This window comes from Poecilia mexicana, unplaced genomic scaffold (genome assembly GCF_051168715.1).
Source record: "Poecilia mexicana isolate PSO_F unplaced genomic scaffold, ASM5116871v1 scaffold_15, whole genome shotgun sequence".
Lineage (NCBI taxonomy): Eukaryota > Metazoa > Chordata > Actinopteri > Cyprinodontiformes > Poeciliidae > Poecilia > Poecilia mexicana.
Genome location: NW_028263384.1, coordinates 22,399,559 through 22,415,898, shown reverse-complemented (window position 1 = coordinate 22,415,898; position 16,340 = coordinate 22,399,559). Strand labels below are relative to the sequence as shown.

Here is a 16,340-nt window from a genome sequence, read left to right as displayed (position 1 = left end):
TAAATAGGAACTTCTAGTGGAATTTCTATTTCCACTAACAGATTATTTCACAAGATATTTTTCCCATCTCAAAGTGGATCTAATACTTTTACATCAATATTAAGGAATTTAAAACCATCTTCTATTTCTTGTGGAAAAGTTACTTGTGTTAGCTTTGTCTTATTTCTAGTCTTGTAAAATATTTACACTAGAAAATAAAATAAAAAATAGTAAGATTTTGTGTTTGTGCAGTGCATAACATATGATTTTCACATTTTGTATTTATTCAGTTCACTTAAGTAAGGCACTGATGATATTTTAATTTATTGTGATGCACGTGCAGCTGCTTTCAGGACAGAAGTCCTTGGAGGACGTCGTGCAAACTGTCCATCAGTCTTGTGAGAGGAAAACAAAGCATAGCATTTGCTTCTTAAGACACAAAGAAGCAGAAACGAATCAGTGCAAACTAAAGTCAACAAATGTGGCTGAGGTTTACTTTTCTTCGTGGTCCTGCAGAAGACTTGACAGACACATCCGCTTGTCTTTGTCTGTGCAAACACCTGCACAGGTATTCACCTGGCCTCACTGCTAAAGACGTCCTGCTCAGCCATGAAAAGAGAAACAAGGACAGAACGCGTCGGATCACCTGAGTCAATGCCACCATTGTGTCTGCAGCAGCAGCAGCCTGAAACCCCCAGAGATAGTGTGTGTGTGGGGGGTGGCAACAAGCTGTGACTGCTACAATAAATAAAAGACTGAATGCAGAACGCATCGCTCAGCTTTTCATCCAGTTTTTGTGCGATGCTTTTACTTTGGGAGGCATAATGAACTGGGTAAGGTGGAAAAATCCAACTCCACGCCCGTTCCAACACAGGTGCAGTCACATTCAGAGATAAAGACGGGAACTTTCTGTTTCCTCCTGTTGAGACACTTCTCCTCTTTTGTGCTGAGAAATGCTCAAAGTCTTCCTCCATCACTTCCCAAAAGCTTTCCCTGTCTTTCCCGTCACCGATCCGAGGCGTGAACCAGACAAAAACTGGAAATCACAATCAGAGAAGACATTGTTCCAGGAAGAGGGCGGTCGGGATCATCAGCAATAAAAAGAAAATTTGTAGCGTCTGACATTTTACAAATGAAGGGAGAGCTGAGAATTGGTGGCAGCAACCCCCACCCACCCCTCTCATGAAGACAGGTATGGCTGCAGGGCTGCATGCACCTGGGAGAGGGCAGGTAGGGGGGGGTGGATTTGCCCTGGGCCTCAGTGGGAGTGGTGGGGGGTCCCACAGCCCACTCTGTCAGCCCAGCTCATAAATCTTTGTGTGGGGAGATCAGAGTGGAAAGGCCCGTTCAGACACATCGGAGGAGAAGCCACGAGGGATTTGTGCTGAAACACATAAAAAAGTCACATTTTATGAGGCGATGCATATCAGCTTTAAATATGTTTTACAAAGACAAAGCATCACAGAGCGCTCTGATATCACAGGTGTGCACTGATGTCTCTTTTAGATCCTGAACCTAAAGGAAGGAGCAGTTTGGTGTTTCTGGCTTGTAGAATCTATGATGAATGATGAGATTGAACTATGAAGCTAACGGCTTCCCACAAAGAAATCTAAACCGTGAAAAATCACAGGTCAGAGCGGCTGAAAAACTCAGCAGCTGATTCTGGTGGTCCAACTGGGATTTTGGATGATCCATCTCCCAGCATCCAAACACGTCTCATCATTTGGTGAACTACTGCTGAACTTTGATGCTTAAATATGAATATGAAATACTGCACTGTTGTCCTGTTTCAAAGGCTATAGAAGAAATATATAGTTTCTTCTGGTAACAATGTGGAAAAAGCCGTACATCTTTTAATGCATTAAAATAATTTTAAATAGTAAAATTTAGAAAAATCCAACCTTTAAATTGAGTAAATTTATACAAAGACAAAAAGATATATATGATGGTAAGAAATAAATCACCAGAAATGCAATTATCCTCAAAATAAATTTAAATTAAAAATGTTATTCATTTGTTTTTACAGCAATAATTAATACATATGTTCCTGTTTTGCTGGTCCATAAATATGGTTTTTTGCATCCTTTGCTCTGAGCCACTGATCAAAAAGGGAAAGATAAGAAACTGAGTGGAACAAACCATACTGTTCGATCAACCTGTTCCTCATCTCACCTGTGGGGGCGCTGCACCAAAAACCACTGAAGGAAACAACATGAAAACCTCAGAAGAAGACACTGAGCGCAATCTCATTCCTCACGAAATGCAAACAAAAATTAAATGGCGTTATATTTTAGAAGTGGCAATATTTCTCTTTTTCTTTGCTAAAAAATGAAAAAAGAAAACACGAGCCATTTCTCATATTAGCGCTAGATTAGCACTTTTTTTTGGTTGCATTTACCCAGAATCCCCTGCACTTTAGGCCACTTTCTGCTTTTGGAGCGTCTACCGTCACATCTGTATTTAAACTGCACCAGAGTTCATTTCAGCCGAACCCAGAGGTTTGCAGGCAGAGCACAGTTTGCTGTTTTGGTCTGTCATTCACACCTCAGCAAACAAAGGTAGGTAAACAGACTGGAGTCTGATTAAGGAGACTAAACAAAGCTAATGTGAATGCACCCTAAGTCCCCTAGCTGTGATTTGATCCATAGTCTCATTTTCCGTCCCGATGGTTCTCCGTTTCCTCTTCTCATGACTTTTCAAACTGTTCCTCTCATTCTCCAGCCTCTTCATCTCTCTCACTTCCCGTTCATTCTATGGTGTCTTTTGCAAAGGCACTGGTAGCCACTCTGTGTGTGTGTGTGTGTGTGTGTGTGTTTGACCAAAAGGCTTGCGTTGGCCTTCCAGCTCTTAGCGCAGCAGCAACAGGCCCCCCAGCAGCCAGCAGACTGACAACCCTAACTGAGTCTTTCAGCAGCTCAGCATCCTGCTAAATGGTCACTATACAAGGCACAGCAGAGCGCAAAACGCCTGCAGGTTTACCATAAAGCTTCGAGATCACAGCCTGGGAAAACACAGCAAGCCGTGAAATCAGCCAACCACGAAATCCGCCACCCAGATTTACCATCAGATTTCCTGCTAACAGCCTCCATGATGGAGTGGGACAACGCGAAGGACATGAGAATGAGTCGGAACAAGAAGCTTTAGAGGGTAACAGTACGGAGAAGCTCCTTCTGCTGCAGTTTCTGACCAACATGTTTCCTTCCAGCCAGTTCACCTCATTGCTGTGCGCTGCAGCACGACGATGAATGGCCTCTGTTTCTGCACACTGCACAAGCTTCCACCCTGATTCATCAGAAAACCACTCCATACAAGACAGGACACATATTGAGACTCAAATCTGCCCAAATCCTTTTCTTGTCTACTTCCAGACAGCTGCTTCTCATATTCTCTCTTTTTTCGCTCTTTCTTTTCAGTTTTTCTTTCTTTGTGTGATCTCACTTGGAAGATGCTGTTTGCATCTGCTCAAAGAACAGATGAGGCTGGCCAGGGAACAACAGACGGCTGAAAGACGGCGAGACGTGCAAAGTGCGAGGGAATTTTTTTTTCCTCCCAAATCAGCCGGCATACAAATCAAATCCTATTACCTCCCCCCGACTCTGTGGTATTGTGGAGCTGAATGGCGTACAGCAGAGGCAAGCCTCCAGCGGAGAGCCCTTTGTGAGCCGATGAGGGCCCCGTGGGCTGGGAGGCCCCCCACTTCCAGCCCCTGAAGAAGCCCCTCACACTCCGGCCCTGCAGGGCCAGCGGGAGCCCTGGCCCAGAGCTGCAGCTAATGTGCTAAATGGCCTTAGCAGGGGTTTCCCACATCGATGCAAGGAAGGGGAATCATTAGTTTCCAGCGTGGTGGAAAGGGAAGAAAGTGTCAGCCTATAAGCAGCCTTTTATAACGACCAGAAAAAGATGTTTGAAGAAAGAAGAGTTATTGTGAGCAGACGTTGATGGAGGAACGAGGACAAAGAGAACGTCTCTTTGCACAGGTGGGAGGCGTTCTGGAGGCACAATGGCTGCTGAACCCATATGGAGCTTTGAAACAGACGTCCCTCATATGTTACACCATTTGTAAAGTTGGTAGAAAAACAACAGATAGTTTAGTTTTTTTCCAAGTTTTTAGAGAGTTTCTTTTCATATGCTGTGAGAAATTTAAATGGTTATTGATTGGGGTTTTAAGATTGATGTATGTTAGGGTTTTTTCCCTTTTATCTTGTTTTTATTCTTATTTTGAACGTGTCCATTGAGAAGCACTCTGAATCTCGTGCTGTCGGCTGAATGACAGTAAAAGTTTTGTGATTTTGAAAAAGTATAAAATTTTAGTCTTCTACTGAATAAATTAAGTGTGGATTCAGAATTTGTCTTAAGAGCAACTATTAGGTGGCATCTCCACCAATCTGACATTCATGGAAAAGTGGCAAAAGGAAAGTCATTTGTAAAGAACATCTGAAGTGTGGTAGAAAACTAACACTGCACATCAGTCTGAACACCACGGTAGTGGCTGCAACATACTGTGGGGAAGCTGATCAGAGTTCATGGGAAGATGGATGGCGTTCAGTAAAGGAAAATCCAAATATGGTCATATTCAATAAATTAGAATATATGTCCAGGTGAGTCTTGTTTGTCAGATGATTAAAAGTAACATTTTAATCTTAAATGTTGTATTTTCATTAGTTAGCTGTAAATAATCATGATTAAGAGGATTTAAGGATTAAGACATCAATTTTAGTTTAATTAATCTACATAATGTGTCTCAATTTCTTGATGGAGTTACAGAAATTAATGAACTTTTCAATAATATTGTTATTTTTTGAATTTATCTGTAGAAAACTTGTTAATGGCAGAAGAAGACCGTAGACATAGGCAGAAGTCCAACACTAACCATACAGTGGAACAGTTTAAATCAAAGCATATTCATCTGTTGAAATGGCCTAGTCAAAGCTTAGACCAACATCCAATTGAGAGTATCTGGCAATAAGGCTTGACAACTGATATTCTGTGAAAGGGTGAAGTATGTTGTGAGGATGAACTAGCAATTTTGAGGTTTGAGATAAACCTCGTAATTTTTAGCTTTAAGTGCTGGGAAACGTGTCTTTGATAAGTTACTGAATCATTGAGGTTGAAAAGGAATATTTTTCAAATTAATTGGTAAAACCTGAGAACCATGTATCATCTTGATGTAGTTTGTCACATAAATCCCCCCAAAATACACCAAAGGATGTGGTTGTGACGTGACAAAACGTGGAAAAGTTTCTGAGGTATGAATAATTTTCCAAGTCACAACATATCATATTGAAATTTTCTTTCTTTTTTTTCTTCTTTTTTATGTGTGTCCTTCTTTTCACACATCCTTGAAAACTCCCATTTCCCCCTGGAAGAAAAAATCTGTCACATGAATAATCCTGGAAAATATCCCACAAAATTAGCAAATTACTCAGCCGTTAGCATGAAACCAGGACTGGAACAATGAGTCGGATGTCGGTCTGCTGCTGCACACAGATATGAGTCCAACACGCAAATCAACAGGGATGCTTCTCATTCTTGCAGCTCTCCCAACAGACTGTTGGATGTGATATGATGTGAAATCACACCACAAACACATCTGTTCCCGGGCAACCACTTTATGACCTGAAAATCCTCTGATTCCATTTTTGGAGCAGGAATCACGACACCCACTCACTGAGCAGATTTAGTGTGAGTGGATGTGTAAATTTTGGAGGAACGTTGGCTTGGTGAAACAATTCCTCCCACATTCCTCCGCTTCAGCGCGCTGCCGCAGAGAGAGGATTTCAACCTTTTCACTCACAGGTTAATAACTCTTGGACATCTTAACGCAAACCGTAAATAATGTTCCCGGGGAGGCGGCTGCCACATCAGCCGGCCCGGCGGTGAGGGGGGATGACCGAGCACATTCCTCTCCCTGCTAATCCTTCTTTGGCACTGTACCTGAACCTGATCAGGCCAATGAAATCCCACCTCCTCTCAAAATGCTGTTTTTTTTTAGCAGTTGATGGAAAAACTGATCAGGCTGTTGAAGTCCTGCGGCTGTAAACAATGCCATGTGCACCGGCTGCTCAGGCCTGTCGATCTGTGCTTCTGCTGCACATGTGCACATCAAAAGCATCAAACCCTCCTGAGTGTGGAAGTTTTTTTTTTGCCAATGTTTAAGGCAAGTGTTGCCTATTTTTCTTTTTATAAAGTTGTTCTTTCTAACAAGACTGTAACTCTGTTAGTTTGACAGCAGTGGTGGTTCTAACAGGAACGGTGCCCCGGGCAAGCCCATCTTTATGCCCCCCCTAACCAATTAAAATGCATGCAATTATAAGTAATAACAACTCCAGCAGAGTTAATACTCCAGGTAACCTACTCTCCCAGTATTCAGCAACAAGCAGGGGAAACTTACTCCACCGGATATGTGTAACAGCTGACAAATATGTCATTTTCTAGTTCATGGCGCCCCTGTCCTTTCTGCTGCCTTGGGCAACTACCCATAAGGCCCAAACTAAAAATCGCCACTGCTGGCAAGACCTTTTGCTGACAAATAGTTTTTATTCTTCATTGGCTTCATGGAATATTAAATAAAATGACAGTCAGAAGCAGTTTTTAATCTAGTTAATATGGCTCTCCACACAAGGTGTCACAGCTGATGGGGCGACAGAGACAAATCATCATTGTCTGCACCCTGACCAAGTTTGTCTGGGTATTGTATAGTGTAGGTAAAGTAAGAAACTGGAATTTGAATAACAGCTTCAATTCAGATAAATTAAAGGGCTGTTACGTATTTCTCGAGGGAATCTGGACTAAATGTGATCACCTCTTGTTCAAAATCTGAAATAACCGAACTAGTCAAATCTAATGAGAAATATTCTTAACTGAGCAGATATTATTTAAAACAACATTTGAGAAAAATCAAGCTAAAATTTGCTTGGGATCTTTATTTTCCTCCATAGGATCAGCATTTTGTAGCACTTTGCAGCATTTTGTAGCATTTTGCAACGTTTTGCAGCGTTTTGTTGATGGAGTGTGTTTGGTTCTGCAGAGAGAAGACGTCCAGAAGCAGGTGCTCATCCTATTCATAATCTGCCACTGCTGATTGCTATGCAAGATGAAAGACTGCCATTGTTTGGTTTTAAACATGCACCAAACATAAAATTAGGGTGCATTTCTGAACAACTATTATGTCTTACAGTTCTTTTTAACATAATTCAACATCATAGCATGTTGAGAATATCAAGAGGAAACCAGAACAACCATTTATCAAAGATAGGTTATTGCTTATTTTGGGTGTGTTTGCTGAAGAAGGCAATTTGAGACACTTTTATTAATTTGGTAGTTAATCTGTTTTGTTTTTCAAACACATTGCTATTCTGGAGCTGAATTTTCACTGAGCCATGTCAAACATGTGCCATATTTTTTGCAAAAAATGTTTTAATGCTTAGAGTTTTATCTTCTGGTAAAACATCATATATATCATGACATACATGTGATTTTAAATAAATTACAAAATAGTTGAAAGTTTATTTATTTCAGTGTTTCAGTTAAAAAAAATGAAATTTATGCATTGTACAGATTCATTAAACTCATTGTGACATGTTTTAAGTTTTACTATGTAAACCTCAAAATTCTGTTCATCAGAAAATGTGATTACATAAGTCTAATAAAGGGAGGATTTATATAAAAGTATTAAATTATTTCCACGCTTACTTATTCATGTGGAGGACTGCAGACTTTAGAGTTGTCCAGCAGACTGCCCCTCTGTGTAAGCCACAAAAGGTCAATGCTAAAGAAGCTGGTGGTTTAGAGAGTATCCAAATAATAAAAAGTTTAGTGGAGGGAAAACATGGTGGCAAAAGGTGCATAAGCAACACCAGTTGCTGAAATTGTGAACTAAAAAGGTCAATTTTAATTCACAATTAAAATGGGCGTTGACTGCAGATGGAGAAGAAGCTTGAAAAACTTCCACACAAGACGTCCGTGTCAGAGATGGTTTAGAGGGTTATGTCATCTGCTGCTGTCGGTCCACTGGGTTTTATCGAGAACAGAGTCAGCGCAGACATCTCTCCGGACATTTTAGAGAACTTCATGTGAACAGTTACTGAAAAGCTGGAGAGGTTGAACCTGGTGCCGATCTGCGTCAACAGCACCAAAACCTGATTTAATGACACAGCTAACTCTGAATACCTGCCACCGCACAGAGGCAGTAATCCATGCAGAATATTGAGTGCTCGGGGACAGACTTTTCATAAGATGACATTTCTGTATGTTAGCTTTATTGCTCTTATATAATCAGTTTGTGATAAACCAGGTTTCAATAACTGTAAGTCAAACCCATCAAAATTTAAATCCAAACCACTATTTTTGGTCCTAAATGGAATAAAGTGAATCATTCTGTGCCTGTTGCGGCTTCATACCGTGAGAGCGGAGAACTTCTGAGCGCGTCCTGCGCACATCAGGCAGAGGAGAGCCAGCAGCGGCCAGACGCGCATCCTGACGCAGCGCAACAAGAAAAACTCTCCACAATTACGCGCGATCCAAAATTCCCTGCGTTCCACTGCGCGGACTTCACTTCAACACCAGAGGAATGAACGTGGAGAAAAGCGATAGAAAAAAGGCAAAAAGAGAAAAATCCACTCTGCCTCTTGCGGAAAGTACCTGCGGTGAACAGGCTGGTTGGTTTCGCTCCGTTTCCTTGTTTTCGTCTGCCAAAGCGCTTCTGTAGAAACTCTCCTTATTTCTGGCAGAGTAATAACCCCCCCGCAGCCCTGACCTTTCCCCCTCCCTCAGTCTCTCTCTTTCTCTCTCTCCCTCTCTTTTTTTCTCTCTACCTCTCTCCCTCTTCCAGATCCAGCTTCCACACCCCTTTACCTCCTGATTCCTTATCGGGATGCAGGCAGCTGTGCAGCCGAAAGGCAGGCAGGCAGGTAGGAGGTAGGTGTAGGTTAGGGACTCCGTCTGCTGCTGGTAGGCGAGCCAAACAGGTCAGGTATTCTTGTCTTTCGTCCAACTCACTCAAAACCGCATTTTTTCCTCTATTATGATTACTTTCACTCAATAGACAAAAAATAAGAGGAGAAAAACTCAGACTTTGTGACACAGTCTGTCTGGATTGGATTGTTTATGGATGATTTCAGAGTTTGAATGAATATCCTCAAGGGAAATCTGCACACAATTACAAACATTCCCAAAATATCCAACAATCTTCCATTTAGAGCTTAAAGACAAACCAAAGAAAATCTGAATCTGACCGCCAACCCCAAACTAACTCCAGATCTGAAGTACGACCATGTGGAAGTTCAGGCACTTCACTTCAAGCTGAAGTTATGATGAACTGAATGTTAATCTGAGCAACTCAACGGTCCTCCACCATCCGAGCATCCTATTAGCACACCTACCTGCTGCTGTGACGCCACCTAACGGTGATTTGGAGTAATAGCTGCTGGAAGATCGTGCTTAGTTTACCCTTCAGTATAATATTTTATATTATGTATTATTTTAAAGACAAAATATGTCAACTTTTTGAATTAACTTTGAGTGTTAATAAAACAGATGCACAATTTTGCTGATGTTGTTACCTCTCAAGCTTTTCATATTCTGTTACAGCAAACCTTTTTGGATTTATGTGATGAAGCAAGCAAAGTAGAGCATAATTGTGAAGTGGAAGGAAAATTATACGTGTTTTCTTTTTTTTCCTCAAATAAAAATCCAAAAATGTACACCAAGCTCCATTTTTACAATGTTGTGAATATTCCTTCAACATGTAATATGGAAAAATTGTGATGACATATTTTTATATGGAATAATTTATATATTTAATGAACTATTAAACTAACCAAGTTTATAGATGGCGTATTCTTTACCGGGTTAATTCCCTTAGTTCTCCTCTCCTAATGAAAAACTAAATTAATTCGAATGAAATCGTGTTCCAAACATCCCACAGTTATCAGCTGTCTGAAAAAGAAGCTTACGATTAGCTGTAAAGGAACTTTCCGATTTCAAAACATTCAACTTGGGATTTATCTGCCCAGAGACTCAAGTTCCCACAATGCTCCACAGCTGTGTTTCTGGTTTACGTCACAGTATGCTCTTTCTGCTTCCTTCCGTCTCTCCAGCGCCAGCTGCGTGGTTTAGCTTGTTGGGTCCCGCTGCTGGCCGGTTATTCTATTAATCTGCGTGTTTGGATTGATTCCCACCAGAATGTCGTACCACGAAGAGGAGGAAGTAAGTATTTATGATCGGTTCGACATACTTTAAAACTGATTTTGAAATATTTGTGACACACGGGCTAGCCGCTTAGCACCTAGCAGCAGTTCCAGCCGGTGTAACTGTTGGTAGCTAGCTTGCATGAGAGGCAATATTGTTGATTCCAACGGAATAAGCCACATCTATTAGCTGTATCTATTGTCAGATAACTAACTTTAAGAAAGTTAAGATAGATGTGCAGTACAGTAAACCGAGGCTACTGTTTACTGTACTTGTATTACTGTTTGACAAATATTCCATCATCAGCTAAATACTCAAATAACATCTTTTTCTCCACAGTACGATCCTTATGACTACGATCTGCACACAGGTAAATATACGACTAAATGTTTGACTGTTTGTTTTTAATCAGGATCAATTGATATGAATCAAAATAAATTAGTGTGTTTTGGAAATTGTGGAATTATCTTAATCAATGAATTCAAAAGGGAATTAATTCCCTTTTACCAAGATAGTAAAATATGGTTGCTTCAAATTAATCTTCAGTTTTAATCTTTTTGTTAAATTACTGACAAAAGTTAATGTTTCTATCTAATTGAATTGGATTTACCTGAAGTTGTACACCTGAAGCCTCTCTAAAGGAAGTTCTTCTATTCGCAGGTGATCCTAAAGCAGATCTGGCGTATGAGCGGCAGTACGAGCAGCAGACCTACCACGTCATTCCAGAGGTCATCAAGAACTTCCTGCAGTATTTCCACAAAACCATCTCTGACCTGATCGACCAGAAGGTTTACGAACTGCAGTCCAACCGCGTGTCCAGCGAGAGCATTGAGCAGAAGATCTACGAGATTCAGGACGTCTACGAGAACAGGTGAGCCTAACGCGTCTTAGAGACAGCCGAGGTGTGTGTGTGTGTGTGTGTGTGTGTGTGTGTGTGTGTGTGTTGGTATGAAGTATGTTTAATCTTGATTTTGTTTTGCTTCTAATCAGCTGGAACAAGTTGACTGATCGTTTCTTCAAGACTTCCCCCTGGCCTGAAGCTGAAGGCATCGCCTCGCTTGTTGGCAATGGTGAGAGGATCATCCAATCAGATTACAGTTCAATTCAGAAGTTTACATGCACCTTTTTTCTCTCACTGCCTAAAGTTTAATCAGATCAAACTTCTCTTGTTTCAGGTCGGTCAGAATTACCAAAATTATTTCTGTTTACTAAAATAATAAGGTATTTTAGTATAATGAGAAATGGAATCTGTCAGAGATGTATTAATCTTTTGAAAATGAGAAGTTTACATTGTGAGTGATTCCTTTCTTGTTTTGACATGGAAGTCAAAAGACATCAGCCAAGGTATCAGACGGTGTTTTCTCAAACTGTGTATGTAAACATCTGGTTTCAACTGCATGATTTTAGTGTTTTATTAATGAAATACATCAAGATGAGTTTTCAGTGTGAAAAAAATGTTTAAATGGATAATATAGTTTGAAATACCTGTGGTACTCTAAACTTTAGACTTCTCCTCTAAAGGTGTTACTTGCTGCTCAAGTAAAGCTGATTTTGGTTTTTGTCATTTGCACAGATGCTGTGTTCCTAATTCTCTATAAGGAGCTCTATTACAGACATATCTACGCTAAAGTCAGCGTGAGTAACGGCGTCATGTTAACGTCTGGTCGGGTTCTGGAGCTGCAAACATTCTGTCAGAACCGTCGTCTCTCTGTGTGTGATTAGGGTGGACCCACTTTGGAGCAGAGGTTCGAGTCGTACTACAACTACTGCAACCTCTTCAACTACATCCTCAGTGAGTGCAACCGTCCTGGTGCCGTAGCTTTACCTGTAGATGCATCAGTTATATGACGACATGTGGCTGTGAACAGATGCAGATGGCCCCGCCCCTCTGGAGCTGCCAAACCAGTGGCTGTGGGACATCATCGATGAGTTCATCTACCAGGTGTGCATCACATTATGAACTTCAGTCATGGAATAAAGTGATAAAATTATATAGTTTGTGTTTTATTTAGGGATCCACTTTTTTTCTCTTCCGATGCGATATCTGAGGTTTATTTTTGGCCAGTACCGATCCGGTACAGAAAAACAGCTGAACTGACTTAAAATGTTTTTTTTTAACACAGACATAAATGTACTGACTTACACATTTATTTGATAACTCTGAACCAGTAAAGTTCACTTAAATACACCAACAACTCTACTGTGACGGTAACAAATTTTCTGGACAATAAATTGTTCCAGTAATTATTGGAATAAACTATAATATTGTTTTGAGAGCAGTTTCAACTAATTTAGTGTGATTGGCATAATAATGCAAGAATACATGCTCAAAGATCAATAAACGTTAAATTCTAATGAACATTTAACACTGGAACTAGAAGATATTTTAAATATCTAAAATAAATAAACAAAATGATTTATAAAGTCACTCAATTGTCCTTCAAAAAAAAAGAGCCAGCTGAACCCAAAGCACCAGACTGAAGACTTGTCATCCAGTTTTTGGTAGAACAGAAGAAAAATGATAAATAATGCAAAAGGAAATTGAGTTCATTTTAATTTATCATACAATTAACTGATTTATTACTTTTTTGTGAAAGGCCTACAATAAACCTTCTTTCAAATGGTTCAGAAAGTGTAATTAGGAATTCTAAATATAATGTGAGATAAATAATAACACATGATGTCTCAGAGTGTAAAGCATAGAACTAGACAGAGTAGATGTGCCCTTATGGATCGGGACTGATCCAGATATTAACATTGGATCCGTTCATGTCTAGTTTTATGGAAACAGGAACTAAAATGCTGAACCTGCTCCGTTTCCTCCACAGTTCCAGTCCTTCAGTCAGTACCGCTGCAAAACAGCCAAGAAGTCTGAGGAGGAAATCGAGTTTCTGAGGAACAACCCAAAGATCTGGAACGTCCACAGCGTCCTCAACGTCCTCCACTCCCTGGTGGACAAGAGCAACATCAACCGGCAGCTGGAGGTCTACACCAGCGGAGGTGAGCTCATGTTCTGGTCTGACATTTAGCCGTAACGTTTGGAGTAAAGCTAACATAGATGACTGTCACCCATTGGTCGGCTGCAGGAGACCCAGAGAGTGTTGCTGGGGAATATGGCCGCCACTCCCTGTACAAGATGCTGGGCTACTTCAGCCTGGTGGGCCTGCTGCGGCTGCACTCCCTGCTGGGCGATTACTACCAGGCCATCAAAGTCCTGGAGAACATCGAGCTCAACAAGAAGGTGAGAGAGAGACTTCCTGATGGAGAGATCTGTTTGTGTTCAGTGGCTTGATCCCACTTCCTGTCTGGCAGAGTATGTACTCCCGCGTGCCGGAGTGCCAGATCACCACCTACTACTACGTAGGATTTGCCTACCTGATGATGCGGCGCTACCAGGACGCCATCCGAGTGTTCGCCAACATCCTGCTCTACATCCAGAGGACGAGGAACATGTTCCAGAGGTCAACCTACAAATATGAGATGGTCAGTGCAGCCGTGATGGTTTCATTTTACTGATGCAAAGTGATGGGATTGAAACTTTTCATCGTCTGGGATGTTTTTAGATCAATAAGCAAAATGAGCAGATGCACGGCCTCCTGGCCATCGCCCTCACCATGTACCCCATGCGCATCGACGAGAGCATCCACACCCAGCTGAGGGAGAAGTACGGAGACAAGATGCTGCGCATGCAGAAAGGGTGAGAGACGATGTGGGATAACAAACTTTTTTACCCTGGGAGACGAAACTGACAAATTCAAACCACCAGCAGGCCACAAAATTCATTAAACTGAAAATACAAATATGCAATTTTGTAAATTCAGGCAAAATCAATGCATAGCAAAGCATAATCATGAGTTTATTGCAAATTTTCCTCAAAAGTCTTCAAAAACTTTGGGTTTAAGTGACTAACTCCCACCTGCAGGTGGCAGTATTACTGCTGACTCTGCTGTGATGTCAGCTAAAATCCATGACTGATGAGGCGAGTAACAAATATCGAACTATTTAAGTTCTTTAAAGAATAAAAATGTTTGTGTCCAATCTGTCTGCTTTATTCTTTCTTCTACATGTAAAGTTTGAAGGAGATTTAATGAGGAAAAAATATTATAAAAATAGTGAAATCTCAGACACTGAATATGAAATAGTGACTAGCTGCTAATTGCTCCAGCTAGTTGTAGAAGTCGGTCTGTAATTTTCACACAAACGTGGCTCAGTGTCTGCTCCTTCTGATCATTATTAACCGTTACTGCTTTGCTTTCTGTCAGTTCTTCATGGACTTTCTGTTCTCATTTCAGAGACCTGCAGGTGTTTGAGGAGCTGTTCAGCTTTGCCTGTCCTAAGTTCCTGTCACCTGTGGTGCCAAACTACGACAACGTTCACCCCAACTACCACAAGGAGCCCTTCCAGCAGCAGCTCAAGGTGTTCGCTGAGGAGGTGCAGCAGCAGGCTCAGCTCTCCACCATTCGGAGGTGATGGACGTTTAGCGTCTTTTTTTCCAGATCACACAGCAGCTGTTTAACCCTCCTGTCGCCATGCCGACAGCTTCCTGAAGCTGTACACCACCATGCCAGTGGCCAAGCTGGCGGGCTTCCTGGACATGTCGGAGCAGGAGTTCCGCATCCAGCTGCTCGTCTTCAAACACAAGATGAAGAACCTGGTGTGGACCAGCGGCATCTCGGCGCTGGACGGAGAGTTCCAGTCCGCATCCGAGGTCGACTTTTACATCGACAAGGTAAAAGTTCTACTTCCTGTTTCTGTGTACAGAGCTAAGCTACAGATGTCTTCTGTTTGCTCAAGATTTTTAACTCATAAACCAATAAGTTGGACATGCAATTTATACATAATGAAATAAAACAACTCAGATTTTAGTTGAAGAGGAATGTAGAAATACTTATATTTACTGTAAAGCTAAAAGTTAAGAAAGAAAACATGGTAATAAACTTAACTCATGTTTTCTGTTTCTACATTTTCTGTGAAAAATGTAAAAAAAAAAATCATCTAAATATTGTCCATCTTCATCAACTTTCTATTCTGGAGGGAAAACATGATACCAGTCTTAATCTTTAATCAGGGGCTGAAAACATTATATTAGGGGCCAGATGTGGCCCCGGGGCCACACTTTGGAACACCCTGAACTTGAATTAAGTTGAATCAAAACCCAGACTTTGGCTCTGCCACTACAAAACATTTGCTATTCTACTGTTTTTGAGTTGTTCTTTTAAAAGAGGTTTTATTCATATGATTATGGTTCAGTAATAATCAGGTCTGAGTTCAGCTGGAGAAATTAAGCTCAACTTCCTAAATATGTGCTTTCATTATTAAAAAAGTCCATTTTCACCAAAGTAGGTTACCTTTTACCTGATGACCAGGTTAGTTTGAAGTTTTTTTCCTTTAATGATTGAAATCCTCAGTTGAAAACTGCTTTTTTCTAATTACTCAGGTTGAGTTTATTGGTCTGAAACATTAAGTTGGACAGAAACGCAGAAACAGCAGAGATGTATGGAGGAGAATATCTGTAATTGAAAGATGGTGAAAAATCCCAGCAATTTAAATTAATTTAAACACAAACGTATGTCTTTTTTTTATACGTATATGCAGACAATTTAATTGTAGATGAAAAACGGTTTTATGTTTAACAGGACATGATCCACATTGCCGACACAAAAGTTGCTCGTCGGTACGGAGACTTTTTCATCAGACAAATCCACAAGTTTGAGGAAGTAAGTAGATTCACAAAGTTTAAATCGGCTGTAGAACTTTAATCTATAAAACTGGACTAGAACGTTTTCCAAGTATTTAAAAGGAAACACATTCCCTGTTTCATTTATTTCTCCTTTTGTGTCCTACAGTTAAACAGGACGTTGAAGAAAATGGCCATCACTGGCACCACCACGGCGACAGGAACCGCCACCAGCCGATGAGACCGAGCAGCAAAGAGTCAAATCCTCTGTGGTGTAACTTAGTTTCCTGATGAAAAACTTTTCTATGTTACCTGGAAACAATAAAATGATGGAGTTGTCCAAAACAAGCTGTAAGCTTTTTATGTCTCTGGAGCACATTTACAATTTGGGACCACCAGGTGGCAGTATTTCCAAACTGTTGCACCTACTTGTGTTTATTAAAAAAGGTGTTCTACATAATTTTATAAGTATTTTCCTCTGGACAAATTTTGCCTT

At 40.8% G+C, this 16,340-nt stretch overlaps 2 protein-coding genes across 3 annotated transcripts in view; one reads left to right on the top strand and one right to left on the bottom strand.

Moving 5' to 3' along the window:
* The window catches only part of smoc2 (SPARC related modular calcium binding 2), a 36,379-nt gene extending 27,172 nt beyond the window's left edge, over positions 1 to 9,207 (bottom strand). The window contains exon 1 of one of the 2 annotated variants that reach the window (XM_014992838.2): positions 8,379 to 9,207. In XM_014992838.2, the coding sequence (XP_014848324.2) occupies positions 8,379 to 8,453 (75 nt within the window). In that variant the 5' untranslated portion in view covers positions 8,454 to 9,207. The remainder of the gene's footprint in view (positions 1 to 8,378) is intronic. The other variant, XM_014992839.2, reaches the window with a different exon arrangement.
* Positions 9,208 to 10,037: 830 nt separating this feature from the next.
* On the top strand, positions 10,038 to 16,192 carry eif3l (eukaryotic translation initiation factor 3 subunit L). The gene is made up of 15 exons (XM_014992843.2): positions 10,038 to 10,185; positions 10,507 to 10,537; positions 10,828 to 11,038; positions 11,158 to 11,237; positions 11,741 to 11,802; positions 11,890 to 11,959; positions 12,036 to 12,109; positions 12,996 to 13,167; positions 13,254 to 13,408; positions 13,480 to 13,650; positions 13,731 to 13,864; positions 14,460 to 14,633; positions 14,707 to 14,896; positions 15,804 to 15,884; positions 16,014 to 16,192. Exons 1-15 carry the CDS (start codon positions 10,162 to 10,164, stop codon positions 16,083 to 16,085), a joined length of 1,701 nt encoding a protein of 566 aa, XP_014848329.1. The 5' UTR covers positions 10,038 to 10,161; the 3' UTR covers positions 16,086 to 16,192.
* Positions 16,193 to 16,340: the final 148 nt, after the last annotated feature.

Coding starts and splice junctions, on each gene's coding strand:
- eif3l (XM_014992843.2), top strand. CDS start 10,162: ATGTCGTACCACGAAGAGGAGGAA. Junction 13,409..13,479: donor ACATCGAGCTCAACAAGAAG/GTGAGAGAGAGA, acceptor CCTGTCTGGCAG/AGTATGTACTCCCGCGTGCC. Junction 14,634..14,706: donor CAGCTCTCCACCATTCGGAG/GTGATGGACGTT, acceptor CCATGCCGACAG/CTTCCTGAAGCTGTACACCA.